General features: G+C 41.3%; 1 protein-coding gene across 11 annotated transcripts in view; it reads left to right on the forward strand.

Moving 5' to 3' along the window:
- PTPRT (protein tyrosine phosphatase receptor type T) overlaps positions 1–25,727 on the forward strand; it is a gene marked incomplete at both ends in the record, with an annotated part of 916,214 nt that overhangs the window by 740,061 nt on the left and 150,426 nt on the right. For all 11 annotated transcript variants that reach the window (XM_084248172.1, XM_084248169.1, XM_084248173.1 and 8 more), the window contains one exon: positions 14,420–14,456. In XM_084248172.1, coding sequence (XP_084104298.1) covers positions 14,420–14,456 — 37 coding nt within the window. The remainder of the gene's footprint in view (positions 1–14,419; positions 14,457–25,727) is intronic.

Genomic DNA, 25,727 nt, shown 5'->3' on the forward strand with positions numbered 1-25,727 from the left:
ATGGAATACAAAACTATTTTATTTTTGATCTTGACAATTTTTAAAAGCATGCTTTGTTTTTTTAATATTTTATATAATTCTTACATCATTTTTCATTTTTGCACAATGTATGCATTTTCATTTTGGTTATATTCCCCATACAATTGCACCCCTCCTTATTTTGACCCTAGTCCTTCCTCTCCCCACCCCCACCCCCGTAGTGTGTCTCTGGTTTATAGTTGCTTGTTGATTTTGATTTTTACTTTGTATTTATTAGTCTTTTTCCTGGTCCCTTATTTTGGTTAACATAAAGGCAACCTTCCAATCTATCATAAAAAGCCTGAAAAAAACAGGGTAGGGGGAGAAGCCAAGAAAAACAGCAACTATAAAATAAGCCATGAACAAAATCAGTAGACTCAATTTTTTTTTAAAGTGGTGCTTTGCTCCCCTTATAAAAGGGTAAAAAATATCTTGGGTTAACTAAACATCAGAATTCAGTAAATTCATCTCTCTAAAATTTTAAAAACAAAGGATGAAGCAAAGTTATATCAAACTAAAACAAAGGAAAGCAAAAATGGCTGTTTGTTTCAGGATGATTGTGAGTGAATTTGCAATATTTACTATCATTCAATTTCATTATTTCCAACCCCATGTGCAAGTCAGAACTGAGTAAGAAATTTTGAGAGTCCGGATACCTTCAAGTATAGATGTTAAGAATGGTTCCTAGAGCTGAACAGAGTAGCTAAATAGTCAGCCTTTATATCAGACTTCCTGCACACAAAATCTGTAAAGTTGTCTAACTTTAAGTAAACAATTGAAAGAGTTTCATATGATTGATCAATTAATTAAGTAAACATTAGGAAGTATATGTCATATGTCAAAAATACACTTCTAAGTACTAGGATTAAAACAGAAAGCCAAATGGACAAGAAATCCCTGCCCTGGGCCTCCCTGGTGGTGCAAGGGGTTAAGTACCACACTATGAAGCAATCCATGGCCTCTGAAATACCAGTTCAATCCCTGGCCAGCCAGGGAGCAACCCACATGGCGCAGCAGACCTCTCCTGTCTTGCCCACTGCTCCCCTCAGCAGTGTATTTCAGTCAGTCTGCCTGTTCTGTTCCCCTCTCTGTCTCTGGTGAATCCTCTCACCCCCTGCATCTTTGGCCTGTGCCCTAGCTCTTGTATGCATAAATAAATAAATCCTTAAAAAATTAAAAAAAAAGAAAGGAAATCCCTGCCTTGCACCATTTATATTCCAGTAGGGGAGAGGCTAAACAAACAAACAAACAAACAAACAAGTAAAATGATATGTCAAGCAATTAATAATTAGATTTAAGAATGGATACCCATTAAATGTTGATCAGTATTAGCATGATAGTAAAGACATGTTTAAAGCATTATATTGATGGATTATACATAATCTATGTATGTTTTTATTCCATCCTATTAACACTATGGAGAATCCAAAGGATGGTGTACATTATAAGGTGCTTAAAGACCTTGTTGGTATTTTCATGGCATGTGACCTATTCACAGGCATTCATGTTGGGAATGTTGATCAGATTAGTAATAACACATTTACGCATTGATGCTTGATTGCAGATAGCAAAGGTAGTCCCATTGGTTGTGGCACTGTCCTTGGTACTGAATTTTCTGTCCCTTTCTTATTTCTCAGGTTATATTGTCACCATTTGTTTTGGATACAGCTATAGTATAAATTCCACTGAGTGGAATTTTTTTAAGATTTATTTATTTATATATACAAGCACTGGGTACAGTCAGAAATGTGGGAGGGTGAGAGAATTCACCAGAGCCAGAGTGGGGAACAGAACAGGCAGACTGATGAAATACACTGCTGAAGGTAGCAGCAGGCACGGCAGGAGAGGTCTGTCATGCCATGTGGGATCCTCGCTGGCAGCCGGGGATCAAACAGGTGCTGCAAAGGCTGCAGGCAGCTTCACAACCCAGCGCTCAACCACTGCGCCACCGGGGAGGTCCTGAGTGGAATTTTTAAGTGTCACCTAGTCCTAGTGTAGACCAGGAGTTACAAAAAATTATTCAAATAAGACATTTTTGGTAGGGTATTGTAATGCTTCAAATTTACCATGGCACTTCTCTAGAGAAGAATTAATTTCTTTGTGAAGGAGGTAAAATTATTAGAACTCTCTTCCTTCTATAAAGCCAAGGTGTGTTGCTTGAACTCTCTCCTCTTGGAAACTTGTATTGATTTGAACAAATTAAATCTTTCCTTCTCATGTCAGCCTTTCAGAGAAAATGAGAGAGTACCAACTCTCACCCCTGCATCCAGGCCATTCCTCATTGATATTTAAGATGCAGTAACTTCTCTTTCTCATATGGCATGATTTCCATATCTCTTTATATCTATCTCAGTCATAGACAGACTCTTTTATTCCAAACATATGCTTAAAAGGGGGTGTTTAGAATCTGATGTTGTGCTTCAAATGTAATTAGGCCAGGCTTGTCACATTTTAATTAACTCTCCTCTCCTGGTCATTTTGTAAGATATTATTTCTTAAACATTCCAAGATATTTTCTCACTTCAGTGTCCCATGCAGTCTATGGTTTTACCTGAATCTCTTTTTTTCTTCATTCTTTGAAGAACTAGCATCTTCTCATTTTTCAAGCCTCTGTTTCAAGATCACATTCTCTGGGGATTTCCCAGCTATATTATCTGAGAGTCATCCACACAAGTGCTCACCCATGACATTTTTCTTTTTCTTTATTATGTGGGGTATATTTTTCATTTCACATGTAGTTCATTTCACATGTAGTTCATGCCTCCCTCACTAAACTAAGACCTCCAGGAGTTAGGAACTCTGTTTTGTTATACTGCTGTATCCTCCATCCTGAGCCCAATATTCAGCACATTGTAGATATTTGATAATCATTTGATAAATGAATAAATACAGATGAAAACTGTTTCTTCTGGGTTAGGCTTATCTGCTTTCTCAGTTATAAAACTGAAATATTTCACAACAATCATTTTGAGAACTAATGAGAAAAGATCGTGAATACTGAAAGTCACAAGGAAGTGTCAATATGGTCTAACTTTCCATTAAGTGCAGCATATTAGATTGGATTCTGAGTCATTTCACCATCAACAAATGAACCCTAAAGAACCTTCTTTCCATCACGATAAGTAAGACTTTTCCCCAGCTGTCTCATTTCTCAAGCTCCCGAATCCTGGGCAGCCTTGACTTCCTCCAAGTCTTCCAAATGGTACCCGGAGTAGCTGTCTCAGTTGTAAACAGCGGGTGGGTGCAGTTTTGTATTGTTTCTTTCCCACTCTTCCCAGAATGAGGTCTGCTGAATCTACTGTTCTCTGCCTCCCCACCACCATTAGCCATGATTGTGAAGTTGAAAGGACCATAATTAACGGTTGGATGCAAAACAAGTGTGGCAAATTCATGCAAATCTCCATCAGAAGCCATCTTTTGTTGGGCAGTGCTGTTGTGCATGTTCTATTTATGCGGAGAAAACTCTTTCCTTGCCATATCATTTTCATTATGTGGGGACACATTTAACCTGGATGATGCCTCTGCCAAATAGTGAGCTAAATAAGCAAAATGGGAGGTAGAAGGGCAATTGTTCTCTTTCTCTCACTTGTTCTTCCAACTCCTGAACTCAACTGCCTCTTGAGAGCAGTTGGAAGTCAGATGCTATTTTCAATGGATCCTCATGTTTGCAGTGTAATCACAGAAAATTGTTGTGATAATCTAGGTAAAGCTGAGTTACCTAGAGCTAAGTAGAGCTCTGAATTAGTTGGACAAAGTTATATTTAGTTGTGTCCAAGAACGTGTTAAAAAGAATATTTGCATATGAATGAGTTTTCAGGGATAGGGTAGGATGGAGAGAACTAAGACTCGGGCTGACTTGGCTTTGAATTATGACTGCTCAGCTATGCCAACTTGACCTGGTTAACTAATATTTCAGGGTATGTGGCATGATTAATGATCTACCTGCCCCAAATTTGGGAACAGTAAATTAGACCATGCATATCAGGCATCTGCCACAGTTGCTGGAATATCTGTTGTGCCCACCACTCACCAACCCTGCTGTTTTCCTGAAGCTCTTCTGCTGAGGGAAGAAAAGTTTGGAACATCCTTACCTGCCATATCCCTTGCAGAGTGGGCACCACATGAAAGCACATACTTTCTAACACTGGGGCACCTGGAGAAACATGTCTGTATCACAGTTGTTGACTACCTTGACTCACTCATGGCTGGTTGCTTTGTATCTCCACCCCAAGCTTTATTCTTTTATTTTTAGCATATCAACAACAATTCCTTTAATATTCTTTTTTTTATTTGCTTCTCCCCACCCCCTCAGGTATAGTCCCCATAGAGTTTCCTTCACCAAGGTGCCTGTGCACCATCACCTCAGTCCCCTGTGCTCCTCCCTCCCTCCCTCTGAGCCCTCTCCTGCCTCCTCCCCTGCAGGATGTCTCGGATTTATAATAGTCTGGTTTTGCCTTGCTGTGTTTATACTGTTATTATTTTTTTTACACTGATGTCTTATTTGGTTCTCCTATATTCCTGCTACAAGTGAAACCATCCGCTATTTTTCTTTTTCCTTCTGGCTTATTTCACTGAGCATAATTCCTTCTAGTTCCATCCACATTGCTGCAAATGGGAAAGACCCTTTGGCTCAAGCAAAGGGCAGCAGACCATCCACCAAAAGAATGACCAACTGAACAGCAAAATTCAGAAAGGCAAACAAAACTAGTAAGACCTTGGGAACTTCCAAGAGTTCCCATTCACAGGCACAGGATTGGGTATATGAAAAGACTGTTGACATCGTAAGTGAAACAACCATGTGTGTCCAGTATCCCTCCTTATAGCCAAAAGCACAACCTGGTGGTTGCATACTATCTCACCAAAAGGAGGTGTCTTTAGATGTCAAGAAAAACAAATCCATCACTGCTCAACCTAATAAATAACTCAACCCCATGCGCCCTGAAGAGGATTCACAACCCCACTTTATTCTTCTTAGTTTAATTCTTCATATATGTTTTCAAGCCTGGAATTTGTTCTTCTTGAATCTTTTAACATAATTCATCTTGTCTTTTGGATCTGATCTTGCCTCTGAAGTCCCCATTTCATGGTTCTCTTTTCAATTTAGTGACTATTCACATGTCATAAGAAAAGCTCAGGTGGGCTATGGAATGAGAAGATGGATAACACAACTCATGTGAATCAGAGTTAAGTCCACATAGGAGATTTCATGGCTTGGGTATTAGATATGTCATCGGGGAGTTTATAAGAAAACTCCTATATTGGTTAGGATAAGCTAAATTATTCTGTAATAACAAGCAACCATGAAATCTCAATGTACCAGAAAAAAAAAAAGATATTTTTCACTCCTTCTTCTACATGTTAAAAATGGGTCTGCTTATCATAGTCACTCAGGGACTCGGGCTGATTTCGTCTTGAAAAGTATTTCTATAGTCACCAAGCAGAGAAAAATAAATAGGACACTGGTTCTAATAAGTTTCCACATAAAATGATAGCCAGCACTTTCACATTCCAGTGGTCAAGGCTAATCATTTGGCAATGCTTGACTTCAAAAAGAATGAGGTGGTGCAACCCAACTCTTCTCCCAGAAGGAGACCTGGGATATTTAAGAATATCCTTTAAAAAAAAAAAAAGAATATCCTTAAAGACCACCACAATTCCCCATTTTGCTTTAAACTTTTCTTTCAAACCCTCATCATCTGGATCCACTATTGAGGCACCTGTACCATTCTTTTCACAGATTCTAAGAACTTCCTGTTACAACACCTGCTATAGCCCAGGCACCAAACAAGGTGCTTTCACCTGCACTCCTTCCTGATTTGTCTTATAGGCAAAGTGAGTCCATTTAAGCAATACGGAGTTGGAGTGCTGACAGACCCTGGAATCTCAGAGTATCTGTTTCTTCATGCTGAGTAGAGATCTTAGTATCAGCTCTCTCTTTATCTCCATGAAGATGTGGCAAATAAACGTTTAATACTCCCTGTGAAACTGTTCCACTTTGATTTTTTTTATTTTGACAAGATTTTTACCTAACATTCTTGCCATTCTATCATTTTATTTTTAATATGTATGTTAATGAAGCAGCATTATTTTAAATCCTTGTTATTTTTTTCACAATATATGATTTCTCCCCTCAGGTGTGGCCACCGTAATTCTCCCACCATCAAAGCACCCATATAGTCTTCTACCACAGTCCACTGTGCTTTCCCCACCCCCTCTCCCTCCTGGATATTTCAGATCTATGGCCACTTTGAAGAGCTGTGGGGTTGAGAGGTCTCAGAAGACATGGGTCATCTACCAATCAATGGTTGAACTCCAGAAACAAAAACCTCCACATACCCTTTCTTTCTGTAGATGTACGTTAGGAACACATTTCTGTATTTTAGTATCTCTGCATCAGCCTTGTAGAAATGGGTAGGAGGACTGAAATTGACATCTGGCATCTAGGAGTAGCATCACAACCTTTCTAAAACAGCTTTGGAAATCCTTGGCCCAGTAAATGCCCCCTCAAGCTCTTGTTTCATGAAAGCCTAGTAGCCTAGGTCCTGCCCCATCTACCTACCTATGCCCCCTAACCAGTCCTCAGTGGTTTCTGCCTCCTGGGGGCTGCCAAGCCCCTTGGATATCTGTACTACCAGGCCTCCATTCCACCATTCAAGTTTTATCACATGCTCTTAAAAGCGCTGAACTTCTGTTGAAGCCCTATTTGGTCTCAAACTTCTCTCTCCAAATGAGACAGAAATTCCCTGAGTGTCACCTTGTACAAATACCAAGATGAGCTCTCCCAAGTTGATAATTTATTTTTTTCACTCACTTACAGTTCCTGCAAATTTTATTATCATGGTATGAGACCTAAGGGACCAAGAACATTTTCCTTTCAATGCAAATATACTTTAAACTCATTTGGAGAAGGAAATTAAGGTTACCTAAATGTTGACAGCAGATAATCTTGTCATCCCAGGTCTTGAGACACCAATGCTCCAGACCCCACTTCCAAAAATACTCATGGAAATAACAGTCTAAGTTTTCATATAGCAAGGCCTCTGCCTCCCTCAAAACTGAGGGTTCCCATGAAGTTTGGCCCAGTTAGCTTCCAAATAGCGGGCAATCTCTGATTTGGGAAATGATCAATGGGTTTAAGAACTGGCTCTGTGATTTTTCAACTGCATGAACTGAGTACTAGACTACTGGGTCTTAGTTTCCCCATATGCAGTTTCCCCATAATGAGTTGTGCCCTACCAAGCGTACTAGGATCTTAATAGGTATAATTGTTTGCATATTTCTAAGTGAAGGTGTCCTCAGTATGAATATATATGTGTGTGTGACCAGTATATACCTATTTATACACACATTCATGTAGATATTTCAGTGTATATGTGTATGCGTGTACACATATAAATGAATGTGTATGCATATTCAATTAAAAGAAGGAAATTCATGAAGGAGAAACAAGAATGAGGTCCAGGGTATACTGAGACTCCAGTTGGCACACTGGGCACATGAGGAAATATGAGATTTCAAATATTATTGGGAATGCTATACTTACAGAAAGACAGTGGAGGAGTAAGAACGATTTGTCTGCTGACTCTTCCTGGAGGCTGTATTTTGGTGAAATTTCATCTTTCACATCATAGACCCCAACTTTGCAAACTCAAATTCATTATATCAGTATTCAAAACTGAGAAGTCTCATATAAAGCAAATGAGTCCAATGGTTTTGTTAAAACTGAATTGTTCATTACCTTCCCCCCCAAAATATCCATTAAGTGTTTCCTGTCTTAGGAGCTTTGGGGTTGTCCAAGACAACTCATCTTCTATATTCAGTTGTCACCGAGTTCTACTGACTCTACACTCTATATTTCTCCCAAACTCATATACTCCAGTGCACCATCCTACTCCTGAATACCATCATTTGTTACTTGGGAAACCTCAATAGCCTGCTAATTGGTCTTCCCACATCCCCAAACCACAAGTATAAATTGATACTATATGTGTCTTCATTTACCAGCAGAGCCAGCTAAGACACAGAGGGGCTGTGACTGATCTGCTGCAATACATTCCAGAAGCAAGAGACTGAACTGGGTTGGAACTGGAGCATATAAAAATGCAGTTAGACAGTCCTGGGCATTTCATACCATGCTTCAGGCTGGTTCTTCATAAAGTGGAATCTGGCTAGACTGAAACCAACAAGAGTCCCTAAAAGACCTCCAAATCCCTCACACATCCATATTTTTCTCTTTCTCCACCAGACATGACCAACCTCAGTCCCCTGCTCAGTGTTGAAACACCCACCGGCCCAGCCATTAACATCTACAAATAATGAGGAACTGTACTAATAACAATTATCATAATAAATTGGCCTTAGATTACATCTGTCACCTGAGAATTTCAAAGACTTTACAAACATCAATTAGTAATTACAGCTCAAAGGATTGCTTACCAAAGCCAGGATCATTAAGGTCAGATAAGAGCCATGCAGGGAGACAAAAAGGACATCTCTGGCTTAGGTGGGCTTAGTCCTGGGAATCACTAGACCCAATGGAAGATCATGAGACCCCAGGAACCACATTTCTGACATCCCAATTAGGGGATAATTTGTGCAGCTGCTCCGTGGCGTTAGCACTGAGGAACAGCAAACATGAAAATGTCATTTTGGAAGGATGCTTGTAGATTGCACAGTTCCCTTATTTTGGCAGAAAAAGAGACTGAAGTCCAGAGTAGGAAGCGATTTGCCCAAGGTCAGATACACTGCCTGAACCCAGTCACACTGCATGCATTTATTTACTTGGCAAAATTGTGTCATAGTTAGCCCTGCTCTCCTCTGCAAGGGGACACTGGTGATGAAGACAGACATGATAATGGTAAAAATCCAACAATCCTCTATTAAGGGCTTGCTCTGAGTTAGTGGGAGATACAAAGGTAAATAGCACACCTACCCTCAGGGAACTCACAATCCAGTGGAAAAGACAATTGTGAAAACAAATGTGTACAATAAGCTGTATCAGGAATCACTGTGCCAGAATACCCAGCACACAGCGAGAAGTCTGGAGAAGGAGGTGCTCAGGACTGACTCACAAAAAGAGTGACACCTGAGTTAGTTGAGAGATAAGTGGGTACTTCCCATGTAGACAAAAGGGCAGAGGACAAGGTGTGTCCAGCAAAAGGAGTACCTGGCAGAGTTCCAAAATTTGCAAACTCCATTTTACATTTGGGAAGATTTGGTAGGAGTTGACTTGGAATATAGAAAGACCAGAAAGAGAGAGAGAACATATAATGGGGTGGGGGTGGTGGGAATAGGGACTTACATGCATGTTCCATGGAAGACAGGGCAAATAATATTGATGATATTCCCAATGTGAATTGACTACAATAAAGTCATGCAATGTACTTTGCATCTTGCAGGCATCTTCACACTTAAAATTTTGTTTGACCCAACTCTTAGCTTCAACAGTGATCAACCCATGGCCAGTCTTCTGTGCCCTCCACCCAACTCGTGCTCTTTGCCCCTCCAAATATTTATAATTCTTTATTTTGAGATGATACAAACTTACAGAGAAGTGTCAAGGATAGTGTAAAGAGTTTTCATAAGCCATCCATCCTGGTTCCCTAATTGCTTACAGTTCACCACGTTTAATTCTCTTTCCCCTATACTCTCCCTCTCTGTTTGTCTTATCATTCAGTCTACTTAAAGATTGGTTGATCTATCACCCCTCTATACCTAAACATGTCAATGTGTACTTTCAATGCAGTTGATATAATACAATTACAGAAAATCAACATTGATATAACATTGTTAGCCTCAATGTTTCCAGGTGTCTCAGTTTTGTCCTTTACATTGTTTTTTACAGCCTGGCTCAGGATCACATGTTACAGTCATTTTCATGTCTCTAGATTCCTTGTATATCCATCTTCCTTTGGCTCCTATAACTTGACTCTTACAGGTCTGTTGTTTTGTAGACTGTCCTTCATGTTGGATTTCTCTGAGGTTTGCTTATGACTGGGTTGTGACTTTTGGGCAGGACTGTTAGAAAAAGGATGCTGAGTTTTCTCAGTATATCAGATCAGGAGGCATTGATGTCCTTGTGTCCTGTTACTTGTGAGGTTGACTTTGGTCACCAAGGTTTTTTCCACTGTAAAGTCATTATTTCTTTTTAATGTATATGTATTTTGTTAGGATAAATTTCTAGGCTATGTAAGCATCCTGCTCTCCATTAAACTTCCACCCCTTAGTTTTAGCATTTGATGATGATTCTTGTCTCCATCGCTGCTGACATATTGTGGAGAGATGCTGCAGATCATTTTTCCACAGTTTGACCAAGAGTTTATGTGATCTAATTTTAATTGTTCTCAAAGTTACACATAAGAAGTTTTATCTCAGTGTAGTTTTATTTTCTTTCTCTTAGTATAAGTGATGTCAACTTCTATTCATATACTTAGGAAACATTTTCATATAATTTTTCAATTACCTCTTTGTGTCTCTCAACAAGTGTCTATCATGGTTTTATCTTTCAATTTTAAGAGCTATTTATCAGGGTTATTAACTCTTTATCTGTGATAAATGATGCAATTTATGTATGTATCCTTTGACTTTGCTTATAGTACGTTTGCCACACCAAAAAAAGAAAAAAGTAGTCAAAGGCATCATTTTTGTTCTTCTGTTGTTTTCTGGAATACATTCCACTTGTAAGAATGGTCCCTTCTTACACAGACCTCTCTTGAATTCACCCTCATTTGCTTTTAATACTTGCATAGTTTAATTTTTTGCATTTGAATTTCTGATATTTGGTGTTTATTTGTGTGTATGGCATAAAGTATGCAAATGATTTTATTTTCCTCCCATTATTTTCTTAGTAGTCCTGACATTTATGGAAAGGTCCATCTTTGCATCAACTTGAGAGGCCACTTTAAAATATTTTAAATTTTCACATGTGCTTGAGTCTTTTCCTGGATTTTTACTTGCTCTTCTACTGGCCTGTTGCCTGGGTGTGCACTGATACTATACTCTTATAATTAGAGAGACTTTATGCTTTAATGTCTGATAGACCAATTCCCATTGCTTAGATTTTCTCTTTCAATGATTTCCTAGTTCTTCTTACATGTTCATTTTTTAATAGAAGCTTTAGTGTCAACTTGTCCAGCTCTATAAAAAAACTTATTAGTAATTTTACTGGGATTGCATTAAATTCATATGTTAATTAGGGTAAGCTGACACCTTTAAGATGTTGAATTATCCTATCTCAGAACAGAGTGTAGCTTTCTGTTTGTTCAGGTCTACGTTTGTGTCTTACAGGAGGTTTTGCACTTCCTGCCAAGTTTATTACCAAGTATTTAATCTTTTTTTCCACTGTAAATGGGACTAGGGGCCATGATGTCCTCTGACGGATTATTGGTCGTATATAGGGATACCATTAGCTTTGTGTGCTAATTTTATATTCTATTATTTTATTAGTAATTTTCTAGTGATTTTCAGAGATGTCTGCAAGCAAAGATAGCTTAACGTCACCTCTACTTGATTTCTTTGCACTGTCTTCTAGTAAATTTAAAGGAGTAGTGGAGACCACGGGCATCCTATTCTTGTTTTTGATCTTAATGGGACTGCCTCTACTCAGTTCCTTTTAAGTAAGAATATGGTTTTATGACTAAGATAAATATTTGTATCATAAAAGTTTTAATCAGTTTTTATTTTCTTGAATATTTTAAAAAATCAGGAATGGGTGTTGAATTGTGTCCAGTGTTTTTTTCTGTATGGTATATTGACATGGACTGTAATATGAATGGATTTCCTGACATCAAACCATGTTTTCTGGAATACATTCCACTTGCTGACAGCATTTTCTTTTTCTTAGGGTGTTGAATTTTGTCATATGTTTAATAGTGTTATACATGCAAAAGCAAATTTATTCTACAAAAATAACAATGTTGCTTTTTCTGCTACTATTATCATCTCTACTTCAATAGTTTTTGTTTTTGTCTTTATTATTGCTACGTGGGTTTTTTTTTAACTTTTTGTTTCTTTTCTAGATTTAGTCCACTTTTAATTCTTTTATTTTCCTGATATACTTTCATCTACTCACTGCTTTGTTTTGTAGATTTTTCAGTATACTTTGTTAAAGAGTATTCAAAATTTTGCTTGTAATATCCCCTTTCACCCAGGAGTTGATCAAAAGGATTATTTTGTAAATTTCCAAGTGGAAGGACTTGTTTGGTTTTTTAAATAGTCTTAATTTCTCATTTTATTACATTGTAATGGTGGAATGCTGCTTGCAATATTTCTACTTTATGGAATATACTGATGCTTTCTTAATTAGGTAATATATGATCAATTTTTGTAAATGCTTTATAAACTCATAAGAAGAAACCTTTTCTCCCTATTATTAGGCTATAGGGTTTGATACATATTCACAATATCTGCCTAATTATTTTAGCTCTCCTATATACTTGCTTATTTTCTGCATTTGATCTGTCTTAAACCGACAGTAGTAGTCTATTACTCTTGTGGCTCCTGTAGTTTCTACTTCATAAAGATGATTATTGTGGGGTTTTGGTACATAGATATTTATACCTACTTATCATTATTGTGAATTCATGCATTAAAAGGTGTCTGTTGTTATTTTTAATGCCTTTTAAATTGCATTCTACTCTGCTCTTTGCTATCAGGATCATTGCTACTGGTTTGATTTTTTTTTTTAATTTTTTTCATTTGCTATTTATAGTTTCTGCCATTCCTTTATTGTTGCCTTTCTGCATTACTTTGTTCTAGGTGTGACCTTTATATATAACAAATAGCTGGGCTTTGCTGTATGAGACAATTTGAAATCAATTTAATTATAGGAGTCAAACCCATCCACATATATGGATATAACTGATAGGTTTGGTCTCAACTCTGTCATATATTCTTTATATCATAATTTAATAGATTAATTTCCTAATACTTGCTGATGGTTTTCCCCTTCTCTTTTAAAATTTCTTCTGATATTTTAAAAATAGAGTATCTTTCAAATTTCATATGAAACTTCAAGTGAATATGTCATATATTTGTACCATAATCTGTTATATGATTTTAACATTGCTGCATTTCCCATCTTATACAATTTTAAAAAGTATGTTTTTTTTTAAAAAAAGGAGAACTTTCAGCATTAAAAAAGAAAGAAAAGGTAACAATTGCTCCAAAGAAGTCACGTCAACCCAACCTGTGTGTGTGCTCTCCAAAGTAACATTGGTTTACAAGACAGTATGTGATTCAGAGGCACAGGCTCATATACCTTCTCAGATGCATGTCAGCACACCCACCACCAGAGCACCAGTAATCCTCCAGCACAGTCCATCCTGCCCAGTCTGCTACCCCTCCCCCTCTTCCGTTTTGTAGACTCAATTCCACAGTGAGATTGCAAGGACTGGTTACTGGTCTGGCTTTGTCTAGCCCTTGGTATTTTTTACTCTATATTCCACATATAAATGAAACCAGCCAGTATTTGTCTTTCTCCTTTTGATTCATTTCACTTAGCATCATATCATCCCCTCATTTGCAACCAATCCCTGTGGTTGCAAATGACAAGAGTTCATCCTTACACACACACACACACACACACACACACACACACACACACACACACACACACGCATGGAATCTGTGAGGTCTACCAGAGAAAGTGGCAGTTTGGGGGCCTCCCCGGTGGTGCAGCAGTTGAGCGCTGGGTTGCGAAGCTGCCCGCAGCCTCTGTGGTGCTGGTTCGATCCCTGGCTGCTCCCCGGCCACCGGAGGAGGGTCCCACACGGCGCGCAGACCTCTCCTGCCACCCGCTGCTCCCCTCAGCAGTGTACCTCGGTCCTTCTGCCTGCTCTGCTCCCGGCTCTGGCGAATTCTCTTACCCTCCCACACTTCTGACTGTACCCAGTGCTTGTATAAATAAATAAATAAATCTTTAAAATAAAAAAAAAAAAGTAGCAGTTTGATTCTTACCGCTCATGTGGGCAGGGCCGAGATCTGTTTTAGCCTGTGAAGGCAGACACATCATTTCCCATAACAGGTTCCTGTAGATGTGCTGGTAACATCTACTAACCCAAGTGACTGAATGAAATACAGTGCATGCCCTAGCGTGCCACTAAGTGTGATTGTTGAATCTGTTTTGTTCTGGGCCGTATCTTATATGTTTACAACATGGTTCTGTCTGGGAAAGAGGCTTATGAGCCAGAAAACAAAAGGCAGAAATAAATACTATCCTGTAGAGAAATGAAGAGCAAGAATTAAAAGGTGATTCCAGTGGGGGAAAAAATGGAAAGGACACATTTAAAATTATAATTTAAAATACATATGCAGGTATGGATATGCAAGTATATATTTCTTCTTTATATAACAATCCAAACCCACCACTAATTAACTGGAGTCTCATTTTTGTTGTTCACAGGAGACCAAAATCAACTGCGTTCGTCTGGCAACAAAAGGTATGTTGGCATATCCTTGTCTGTCTTCAGTTATTCTTCGGCTGTTTAAGTATTTCTTCCTCTAGCTACACAGGGAGAGTTAGGAAATAATGACTAAAAATAACAAGAATTGTTTTTTTTCCACTGGAGTGATTTGCATCTAGGTATTAATATATACTTAGGATATAAGTGTATAAAGAGTTCAAATCATATTTATTGGATGTATATGGATGGATGATGGATGGATGGATGGATGATGGATGGATTAACTGGTACATTAATCAATGGAGTCGTGAATATAAATTTATTCAAATATTCTTCTGCTATATATGGTCACCATATTTGGGTCTATACATGGGTCTTTCTTAAAAGCATGTCTGTTAGCCCTGTCTTCTGGGTTTTATGCTTTACTCAATTGCTACATAGCTTTCAAAAATAAGGTGATTAGTGTTTGTGTCTCTCGTAATGAAAAAACAAACACTGCATTATTATGTAGTTGGCATTTTCAACACTTATCCCCCAAACTAAGGCAGCATTGTTCAGGCTCATCACTTTTTGTTTTCCTAATTATAATTGAATTGCCTGGCTCTTTCAATTGGTACATGTTTCTGTTTATTACTCTTTTAAAAAAAATCAATGAATGGTTTGTTATCATTTAACCTATTACAAGGTTGAATGGCCAGAAATCAGGTTTATCTTTTTGTTATAGAATTGATATTTTTAACAGCTATCCTCCCCATATAAACACACCAAAATTGGACAGTTGTATTCTGTTGCCTGCATTTATTGACAGCATATCTAAGATCATAGGTTGCTTCCACAGAGATGACATTTACAACAATAAGTAGACATATAATCATAGATGCAAACCATGGACACAAATGATGACCCAGGTTTGTATATGTGTGTGTGTAAATATATCCAGGCATGTGCACACATGCAGAGGAAGCACACACATGTGGGGGAAGGGGAAGCGAGAGGCAGAGAGGGAAGGAGGGAGGGAGAAGACTATCTCCACTAAGACCTATCACGCACGGCTTTTACAACTTTAAAGAAAATCAGATCAATATGTAGACAGAAAAGGAAAGACCCAGGAGGATGGAGAAGACAGAAGCACTAGACTCACTCAGATAAGACTCACTCCCACTTCACATAAGTCATGAGAGGTGGGCATGTCCCTAACTTGCTCCCGCTCAGGAACTCAGACTACTGGACAGAAAGAGATAAAATACACTTTGTGAGGAAGGCAGAATGGATGGCCTGCAAGCAAAAGTGACACAAATCACAGGGCTTGGCAGACTTTCCAACTGAAGAAAACAGATAATCTAGAAGGAAGAACACCATCAATTGGATAGCACTCAAGCTCTCGACAGCAAGAGCGACGGCTGGGTGTCGGCAGCATCCAATGTCAAGCGGGCAGGGAAGGAAACGATTAGAGAAAGTAGAAGCTTGCAGAGAGTGCTCCCTCCTGTGACAGTGCTCAGGACTCCCCTCTAGCCTTCACTGCCAGACAAGGGAGGGCTTGACGAGACTGCTGTGCCCTCTGTGGGTATGTCAATTCTAGGAACACCTCCTTGGGTGTCTTAGAATCCCCCCAAAGGGTAGTCTGTTGGATCATTCTTTCTGAACTGAGAATTGGGAACATGTAATGGGACATTTGAGGAATGGGACAGGTGATAGGTCATGGGGACTTCAAGAGAGAATATTTGAAACTATACTCCCCTGGCCATTTCAGGGGCCACCATCCTCAGGCACACGGAAGCCCACCCACCGTGCCACACTCTCCAGAGTTGCGTTGCTGACTCCAGGAGATTTGCCCTTTAAAGAACTAGAGTGGAAGAGCTGTCTATGTCTTCTTAGCATGGGAATTTCTTATCTGTGGACCTTTAGGTACATCTTCCTTTAGTGGAGTGTGTGCCCATGGGCAGTGTGACAGGCACCCATCACTGAATATGAGTGCCCAGCTGGTTAGGCCCAGGCAGGGCTCAGAGGCAGACCCCATGCACCCACACCCTCATCTTCCAGTTCAAAAAGGGCCATTGCCTCAGCCCAGGGGAGCAGAGCAGCACTTGAGGACAGGCGGAGAACTGGGGGCTGCAGAGTGCTGGTCTCCTGCAGGCCAGGGAGTCTTCCCCTCTCAGCAGACTCCTGCCGGGAGGACCTCAGGTGAGTGCACAGAAAAGGCCGAGGAGAGGAAACCTGTGTTTGGTTAGAATCTATCTGAACCAGGTGTTACCCTTAGAGTCTCCCGGGTGAGGTAAAAGCAAACCCCGTTAAATCCAGGTGCTGCCCGTCAGGACTTCATATCCAGTTCTAAGGTCAAGAATCAATAATGGACCCTTCCCATTCTTTCCTGAATCCAATTTCCCTCTTTCCAGGTTTACCAAACATGCTATTCCTTGTAACACAGAAAGGCAGGAGGCTAGGAATCCCCCAGGCACTATCTGACATATGTGCCCCAGCAGCAGAGTCCATGCGCCATCCATCCATCTCCAAGTTCCTCCACCTCCCTCCTGGGCACCCCTTCCTCATGCGTCTGCCAGCGGGCATACAGCCCCTGAAGAGCCACCACACGTGCGGAGTAAGGGCCAGTGCTTTGATGACAAAGCAACTTGCTGATGACCTGTCCTGTCCTTGATGACTGCAGACAGTGCCTGCGGTCAGCTGTGTGCACCCTGCAGAGACAGAAGCTGCCACTCGCAGTCAGCCCACACACTCACGCTCATTCAGGTCCAGCCTGACCCCACGTCCAGTGCATCCCTTCTGGGTACCACTCTGGCTCCAGCAGGGGGGACTTGAACCCCTGTCCATCTGTAACAGCGTGTTTAGTCCCCAAGCTCTCGTGTAGTGCATGGTAGGTAGACAAAGCAAAGAACCTTTATTCATGGTCTGTGGCTGCTGTATGTACTGCAGTGCCCCAGGCTAGTGGCTGAAAGAGCAAAATGGCTTGTGTCACTGTTCTGGGGCTGGATGTCTGAGATCCAAGACGTCAGTGTGGTGGTTCTTCCAGAGGGCTGGGAGGGAGAATGGTTTTTCTGGCAATCTGTGCTATTTCTTGGCTTGCAGATGCAGTGTCCCAGTCTCTGCCTTTATCCTGATGTGGAATATTCTGTGTCCAAATCTCCCCTTTATAAGGATACTGGTCCTACTGGGTTAGGGTCTCATCCTACTCCATTGTACTTCATCCTAATTTCATTAAATCTTCAAGGACCCTATTACCAAATTGGGGTGAAGGGTGGGTTTAGTCCAGCCCTTAAAGGACTCATGGGAGGCTGTATGCTTGCGGTTCCCATTTGGAGCCTCTGGCTCTTCACTCATAGTGTGATGCCAGTGATATCCAAGGGTGTGCAAGGTGTGCAGGAACCAGCCCTGCCAGAACACCCTGGGGGTACACTGAGATCCAGATTTGGCTCCTGTTCCTGCTGGAAATGAATGATCTGCAGAGGGGCCCTGGCAGGAGTACACCCTGGCCCTCCCTGCACACGATGCTGGCCACATGATCCTTCTCCCACTCCACAAGTAGTCATGTGTCAGGTGCTGGTTCTGGACCTTTGAAAAAGCACCAGCATTGCCCTTTTAGGTCACCTCCTGTGGGAGGTGCTCAGCCTTACCCAGTCACTAATTTTCCAACCACATTTTTTCCATGGAAGAAAGTTCCTGGAACACAGTTGGCATCCTCAAAATACCCACTGAGACAAGTAAATGCATCTGGAGTCAACATTTCTCTGTGACACGGCTGAGGGACCTTGGGGGTCTCCATCCTTCTCCCTGAAACTCAATAGCTCCATATCTAAAATGACCCCTCTCTACCCATTCGAGAACATATTTGAAAATACCTTCTGTGAGTGATTTACTGATAAACCTGTTTGTAAAAGTAAAGCCCTAATTTGTAGTCTTTGTGGATCTTCAAGGTGTAAATATCCCCACCATGTCCAATGTTGGTTTGACAACAGCCTTACAAAATGTTCCTAAATGTTAAACAACCAGCTCCAGCACACCCAGACCTCTGCCGGCCAGTTTATGATGAGGATAAAATATGTTTGTAAACATGTTTCACTTACTGCAAATGTTTGGGGGAGATGTTACTGTTTTTCATGTCTGTCACCCCCTTCATGTAGTCAGCTCACTTATTCAGCATCTGCAAACTGGGCACCTTGAAAGAATGTGGGGAGCCACACCCCTACCCCAAGCCCTCCATGGGGAGCATGTTACCCTGTGTGGGGAGAGGATCTAGTGGGTGGAGTCACCCAACCCCAGAGGACAGTATTTATTTATAAAGTCAATTTGAAGGCACAGCTAAGGGCTGTAGGGTAGGCCTGTGCTATTAGGGTGGGTTCATTCTAGGGTCAGCACAGGCTTATCTCAAGCACTGAAGGCCTTCTTAACCAGCGATCACCCTTGGTTACTGCTCTGGCGTCTCTTTCCTCTTTACCTTGTTCCTCAGCCAGGCTTTGGCTGTTAATAACTTTGACTGGAGATTTAGAGGAAGCAGAATTGGAGTTCAACCACAGGGGGTATCTGGAGTTTATCAATGAGAAGATACAAATGAATGTGTGTTGTCTTAAGACAGAGTCCTTAGAAGAAGAGCCTGAGGCAGGGATATGGGATGTATTGCGGGAGGGCTCCAGGAAGGAAGCTGTAAGTGAGAAAAGGAAGTGGGATCGCAAAAAAGAAAGAACTGAGTAAGAATCTATTCTGAGAAAAAAATTCTAGCCTAGAAGTCTAGAATAGTGTGTGAATTTCTCCAAAGCTGTCTGGCCTCAAGGCAAGAATGCCAGGATTTCTACCTCCTTCTTCGTACCTCTCAGTCCCCCCACTTGCTAAGGTGGCTCCAGGGGAAATGAACTTTACCCCTGAACGTTACACAAGTCACTGGAGTAAGCCCTTGACCTGGACACTCTCAGTAACTGGGGAATAAATAGCTGCTCTCAAGCATGAAAGGGGGATGTGGGCGTGGTGAGCAGCGTCCACAGCTGCGCTCTTAGTACATAGAGGTAAGTTGAGAGGCAGCAAAAAACTAATGGAATTGCCTTAAGTTCAAGAGCTAAAAGAAAATTTCAAAATCCCTTTTGTTTGCTACACTCTCGGTCTGGGGATCTGTTCAGAGCTATAGAGAGAAAACTCCAGCCAGTAGGTAAAAGAACACTTCATTTTGGTTTGGAGACAGAAAACTATTATTCAGACTTTGAAAAGAAAGGAGCCGAGTGTCATGGAGCAAAAAAAAAGATCAACTTAAACATTTGGTTTGTTTTGTAGTTATATTAGTGGGCAGGCTGAGGGGCACCCCGGGACCCCCAAACATGCATGCTCTAAATGGGTTCTGCCATCTACCACATAAAGATAAAATGTATTCTAGTGCATGAAACCTTCAATAGAAAAGAACTTTAAGAGAATTTGTGTGCAATAAAGAGAAGAGAAATAACATAGTTTCCAAATGAAGCGCCTGAAGTCACCCATCCCCTCGGAGGGAAATGCCCAGCCAAAGGGTTGACCCAAAGCAGGGTCACTGAGGCCTGAAAACTCGCCACAAGTCTAAGGCACCTTCTGGTGTCGACCCATAGGGAAGAGGGGACAAGGGCCAGGACAGTCTGGAAGAAAAGCGGCATAATTTGGCCCCTTCATAACACTGGCCTCATCAGGCTTCCATCCTCCTACTCACCACACCCCAGCACGTTGGGTTTCTTTTAATTCTTCATATCACGCTCCTTCCAACCCCAGGGACTTTGTTCATCCTTCCCCCTCTGCCAGATGTGTCTGTTTAAGGGGCACAGATCTTTCAGACTGCAGCTGGACCCCCACTGCTTCAGAAAGACCAGCTCCATGTAATGTAGAGCCTCGCCATGTCTCGTTCTTGTTCTCCCCTGTACTTTTTTCCATCATGACTTGCAAGGATACACATTTTTTGGTTTGTTTACATGTTTAATGTTTCTCTCAGCTAGATTTTTAGTGATATAAGTGAAAGAACTGTGCTCATTTTGAGCACTGTTTTGTCCCCAGATTCTAGCATACGATATGCTCAGTAAAATATGTTAAATGAACACATTTAAAATATGTTAAATCACACAATTGATTCATAAATGAATGAATCAATTGATTGATTGAATCAATGGATGGGCGGATGGGAAGAAACAGTTTATTCTTCCATGGTCTCACTTTTTAAAATACATGCTACTTGACCAACTATTCTCTTAGAAGCTATGAGTAGGTGATAGAGGTAGTGATATACCCTCTCCACCAAGAAAAAGCCAGCAGCCTCTGCTTGGATACCTGCGGTGATGGGGACCTCATTGCTATCCCACATAAACCCCCCCACCCATGGACACTACAGGGATTCTCAATATCATGACTCCAGATTGGTTTCCTATTTGTTTCTGCCATTTGTGTTTGAGGCCACAGAGGTCCTTTTCTCTTTCCAGGAAATAAAATCTGTTTCCTCTGACTTGCTCCCCTCCACTCAGTGAGGATCAAGCAGGTACTTGCTCTCCCCCCTCTTCCATCGGAACCTCCCTGTCCACCAGCAGGCAGCACCACTCCCATGTCTGGTGCCGCCATCAAGGGAGCACAGCTGGCTTTTGCAGACTCCCGCTGGGTGCACCCGAGTGGCAGTTAGAAAAATCAACTTTGATTTGATTTGCAAACTGAGCAGAGTCATTGAGACAAAATAAATCCGGAAACCCATAAAGCCATTTGCAGAGTTGTTTTGCAGAAGACAGCCACGGTTTTAATCTAGTAAACACTCTAACGATCCATTAAAACAACCCTCTCGGAGTTAGGTGCTGAAAGCTGAACTCCAGAATAATGAAGCACAAGATAGGGAGCTAGTGTCCGCCGTGGTTCCATCCTGCCCAGTGGGAGTGATGAACTAAACCATCACCCCATTGGCATGAGGCAAGAGGCATGGGCAATGGTCTTTTGTAAATGGGACTTCTTTTGACAATGGCTTAGCCTGAGGTTGAACATTTCATCCAGAATTTTTCTCTCCTCTCCCTGTAATAGATTCTCACCCCTGCAGGGACTTGCAGGGACAATAAATAGACATTCTCCAGTGAGATGCCCTCATTTTGCAGATTCTAAGATTGGGGAAGAAAGAAAAGGAAAGAGGTTTCCTCGACTTCCTTAGCCACAAGAATAATAGGTTACAGGTAGTGTGAGAAGTCAAGTGAAATGTAGGCATTGTCTGAATCAGATAGGAGGTAGCCATTGCCTGCCCTCCCCGTTGCTTTTGATCCAATTCTGTGTAGAAGGTTCTGGAATAATGGGGAATCAGGCACAGCTGGATTCAATCCTGCATCCAAAACTTAGTGGTTTGACCTTGGCCAACTCATAACCTTTATGAGTCTATCACGTCACTTTTAAGCCTGAGACCATTAGTTCTTTCTTCCGATTATTTTAAATAATACACATAAAACGTGTAAAGAACATAACAGATGATAAACAATTTGGACTTCCTCTCTTTCTTCCTTTTTTCCTTGCTTCCTTTGTTCCTTTCAGAAGGGAAGACAAAAATTTTTGGTAAGCTGGAAACAAGTGTTTAAAATAAAGAGAGTAAGTTCCTGTGGAGTTTCCTCGTGATGGGGTTGTCAGTGTGGTGTTGAATGGGTGTGATAGGAGTTAACAAAGGTTAACCACCCATTGTATGCCAGTCCCAGGACTGTGTGTGTTCACATGAGTTTGAAATGTGATGATAGAAGTAGAGCTTGGCACGTATTATGCACCAAATAAACAGTGGTCATCATTATTACTCTTACTCAAGAAATAAAACATTATAGGCTCAAAAGGGTTACAGAAAGAGTTCAGAGTCCTTCAGAATTGTCATGTAGACCTAACAGCAAAACTCATGGTATTTCCTTGGCACCATTTTGAATCTTGTCGGTAGCATAGACTGGGTAAGATTCTGGGGGACACCGTCAGGTCCTCTGTGTCCTATCAATTAACATCTCTCCATCTCTCCCTTCCAGTAATAGTTGATAAAGAATCTTTAAGGTCTGGTGGGTCTTTGGCCTGTCTTCAGTGGTTTCAAGCTAAGTGCTGGGATCTGCAGATGAGTTCCCTCAACTTTCTGCACTTACACGACATATTTAAGCTACAAAACCAAAAAATCAGTTTGTCTTCAAGGTCATCTGCTCCAGTGTCCAGTTCACCCTGTCACCATCACTTTGCATTCAACACCTATCGTGTTCAAAGGGGGAGAAATGTCAGAAAGGAAGTCTGAAGCTCTCAGAACTCCAACATCTTTTGTTTTTTGTTTTTTTTTTTGCTCAATTTTAATGTTTCCATGAATGGCTAATAAATACCTATGAACAGAGCCTGGAAACTGTTAGGAGAGAAGAATCATGGATCCTCCATTAAAAAATGTGACAAATTGAAGAAAAACCAAGGAACACCCACCTTTTCTTATGCAGATCAGCCAGGATTGGATAGGCATTGCTGTAGCAGCAAATTAATATCCAAGTCTTCGTAGCTTAACAGCACAGTTGGTTTGTTTTCATGCTACGTAGAATGCATGTGACTGCAAAGGACCTCATGGCAGGGGGAGGAGAGGCGTAGAGATGGTAATCTGGTTGTAATCTGGTTGTAATCTGGAAATGACTTGCATCACTTCCACTTCCATGGCCTTGATGAGACTGGGATGCTTCCATATGCTTAAAAAAAAGTTAGGTAAACACTAGTCATCTCTGGTGTTTAGCAATATACCATAAATCTGAGTATATAAATATACACAATACATATGAGTCATTTTCCTATTTGTACTTCCCTTTGTGTCCCACTAAGACACATGGTCCATCACTTATCTTCTCAAGAGCTAGTCGCTATGGAAACCTGGCCCCATCCCTGCATCTGTCCAACTTTACCTCTGTTCCTACCCCTTCATAGTCCAGCATCCCTGCTAAGCAGAGCTGTAATCCTGGAGAGTAGGGTGGGAAAGACCTGCTCTAGGTCTGCAACTGACCTAAGTCTTTAACTGCTTTCCATCTACTCTTTAAAATAACATCATGCAATATTTGTTATTGTCCCTATTTTATAGGTAGAGAAATTGAAACTCATAAATGTATGTAATTTTCTAAGTGACATAGCCAGTAAGTGTACAATAATAAACCAGGACTTCATTTATTCATTTAGTTTTCAATAAACATTTATTGACTGCAGCTTAGTATTAATATGTGGTTCCTCATTCCCTAGAGATTAAGAACTTCATCTTTAGATTTGAACAATCTTTCATTCTAGGCTGAAAAAGATACTTAACTGTTCTGTACTCAGTTTCCCCATCTTTAAAACAATGACAGTAACACCACTTACTTTGTGGGGCTAATGTAGGAACTTAATGAGCTGATGCATAGAAAGTGCTTAGTATAATGTCTGGCTTATAATAAGCACTCACCAAGTATAGCTAGTGGGAGAGCAGCAAACAGATAAATTACATCAATACAGTGTGATAAGAGCAATGATGAAAGCACTTTGAGGATGCTGCAGGAACACAGAGAAGGAAACAGAAATGAACTTAGGGGGTGCTTCTCAGGTATGTCCACCAAGACAAGTTTTCAAAGAAGGGTGACAATTATTTTGAACAAAGTTGGAGAGTAAGGCAGGGAGATCTTTGAGGCTGAGGAAGAAATGTGTGCAACTCGTTGGTGACAAGCGCATAGCACTGAAGCTGAAGGGGACAGGAAAGGAACAGTGTCTGGAGAGCTGACGTGACGGAGGAGGCTGGGGGGTCAATGAGGATGAGCGGATAGCACAGCAGCATATGCTGAAATACAGTCCTGGGGCTGCAAGAACCCTGGGAGGTGCTTAAGCAGACTTTGTCAAGAAGGCTGCCCTAGCGAGAGCTTAGAAAATGCATCTGAAAAGGAAGATTGAAGCCAGGACAAGGCGAAAGCTTAGGAGAACTCACAGGTGTCTGCAGAAAATAGCCCAGTGGGAACACAGAAGTCATCTCTTTTCTCGGGTCTTCTATTTCTTTCTCTGACATGCAAGGCCCAGTCCCACTCTTGCCGACCTCCAAAGGTTGGGGAGGAAAGCTAATCCAAACAGCCACTTAGGATGGGCATTGGCAAACTTTCCTGTGAAGGGCCAGGTCGTAAATACCCTCAGCTTTGCAGGCCACACAGTCTCTGTCACAGTGCCTCAGATTTGTCATGTAACACAAAAGCATCTGCAGAGGCTACATCCTGAGGCTACATCTGCCTTCCAAGCAGACTTTATTTATGGACACTGAAACCTGAGTTTTATAATGTTTTCACATGTCACAAAATGTTGCTTCTTTTGTCACCCCCCCCCCCAACCACTTAAAAATGCAAAGACCATCTTAGCTTATGGCCACGCAGAAAGGAGTCAGTAGGAGGCAAGACTGGGACTGAGTCATGGTTCGCTGGCCTCTGCCTTAGACTGTGCTTTGAACATGGTGAAGTCGCCTTCTCTATAAGGAAGGAGTATTATGGTTATGGACTGGAGTTTAAAGTATGTAGCGTTTCATGGCTGTGGATCAAGCTTGCCTTCAGTGTGAATTTTTGAAATGTGACATTTCCTCCCTATCAGTTGGTCTGGAACCCAGCTTCTCTTTCCACTGTCCATAAAAACTTTATGCAGTTTTATTGCTGAATCACTAGAAAAACATTCAGCCTTTGACCGGCTCAAAGGCCTGCTTTTTTTTTTATCAGTTTTTTATAGAGGCGAGCAGTGGGTTGGAAGGGACAGTTACCTTGTTATACACACCAGCATTTGAATCTTTCTCTGCCAGTTATATGAGCAAGTTGTGTGGACTCTGATTCATCATGTCCTCATTCATTCATTCAACAGAGAGTCACTGAGTGACTATTACTTGTCAGGTGCAATGCAGGACCAAGGGCTTACGCCTCCTTCAAAGCATAATCACCTTCATGGAGATTGCAGAATGTTTCCAATATGGTGAGATTATTGCCAAGAGAAGGGAAGACTAAGGGATTATGGGAATACGGGGGCGGGGTGTCTGTCCCAGGCCTGGTGCGACACTAACAGCTCCTGAGAGAGGCGTTCCAGGTAGACACCTGCTGAGCAGCCACCAGCCAGGTGGAGGGGCAGGAAGCAGGCGTGTTCCTCACCAAGTGATGAGCCTACGTAGGCACAGACAGGAAGGCGGGGACCTCTGGTGATGGAAAGGAATGTGATTGATTGGGGCAGAGCACAGAGCGTGGTGGGTGCTGGGAATGGACAGAGGCTGTAGGGACAGTCAGGCAGGAGCTCATGGGGGAACCATGAGCTATGAGGGGTTTGAAATTTACTGGGAAAACCCTGGGGCCACCAGTGCATTTCAGC

The sequence above is a fragment of the Talpa europaea genome, assembly GCF_964194135.1.
Source record: "Talpa europaea genome assembly, chromosome: 11".
Lineage (NCBI taxonomy): Eukaryota > Metazoa > Chordata > Mammalia > Eulipotyphla > Talpidae > Talpa > Talpa europaea.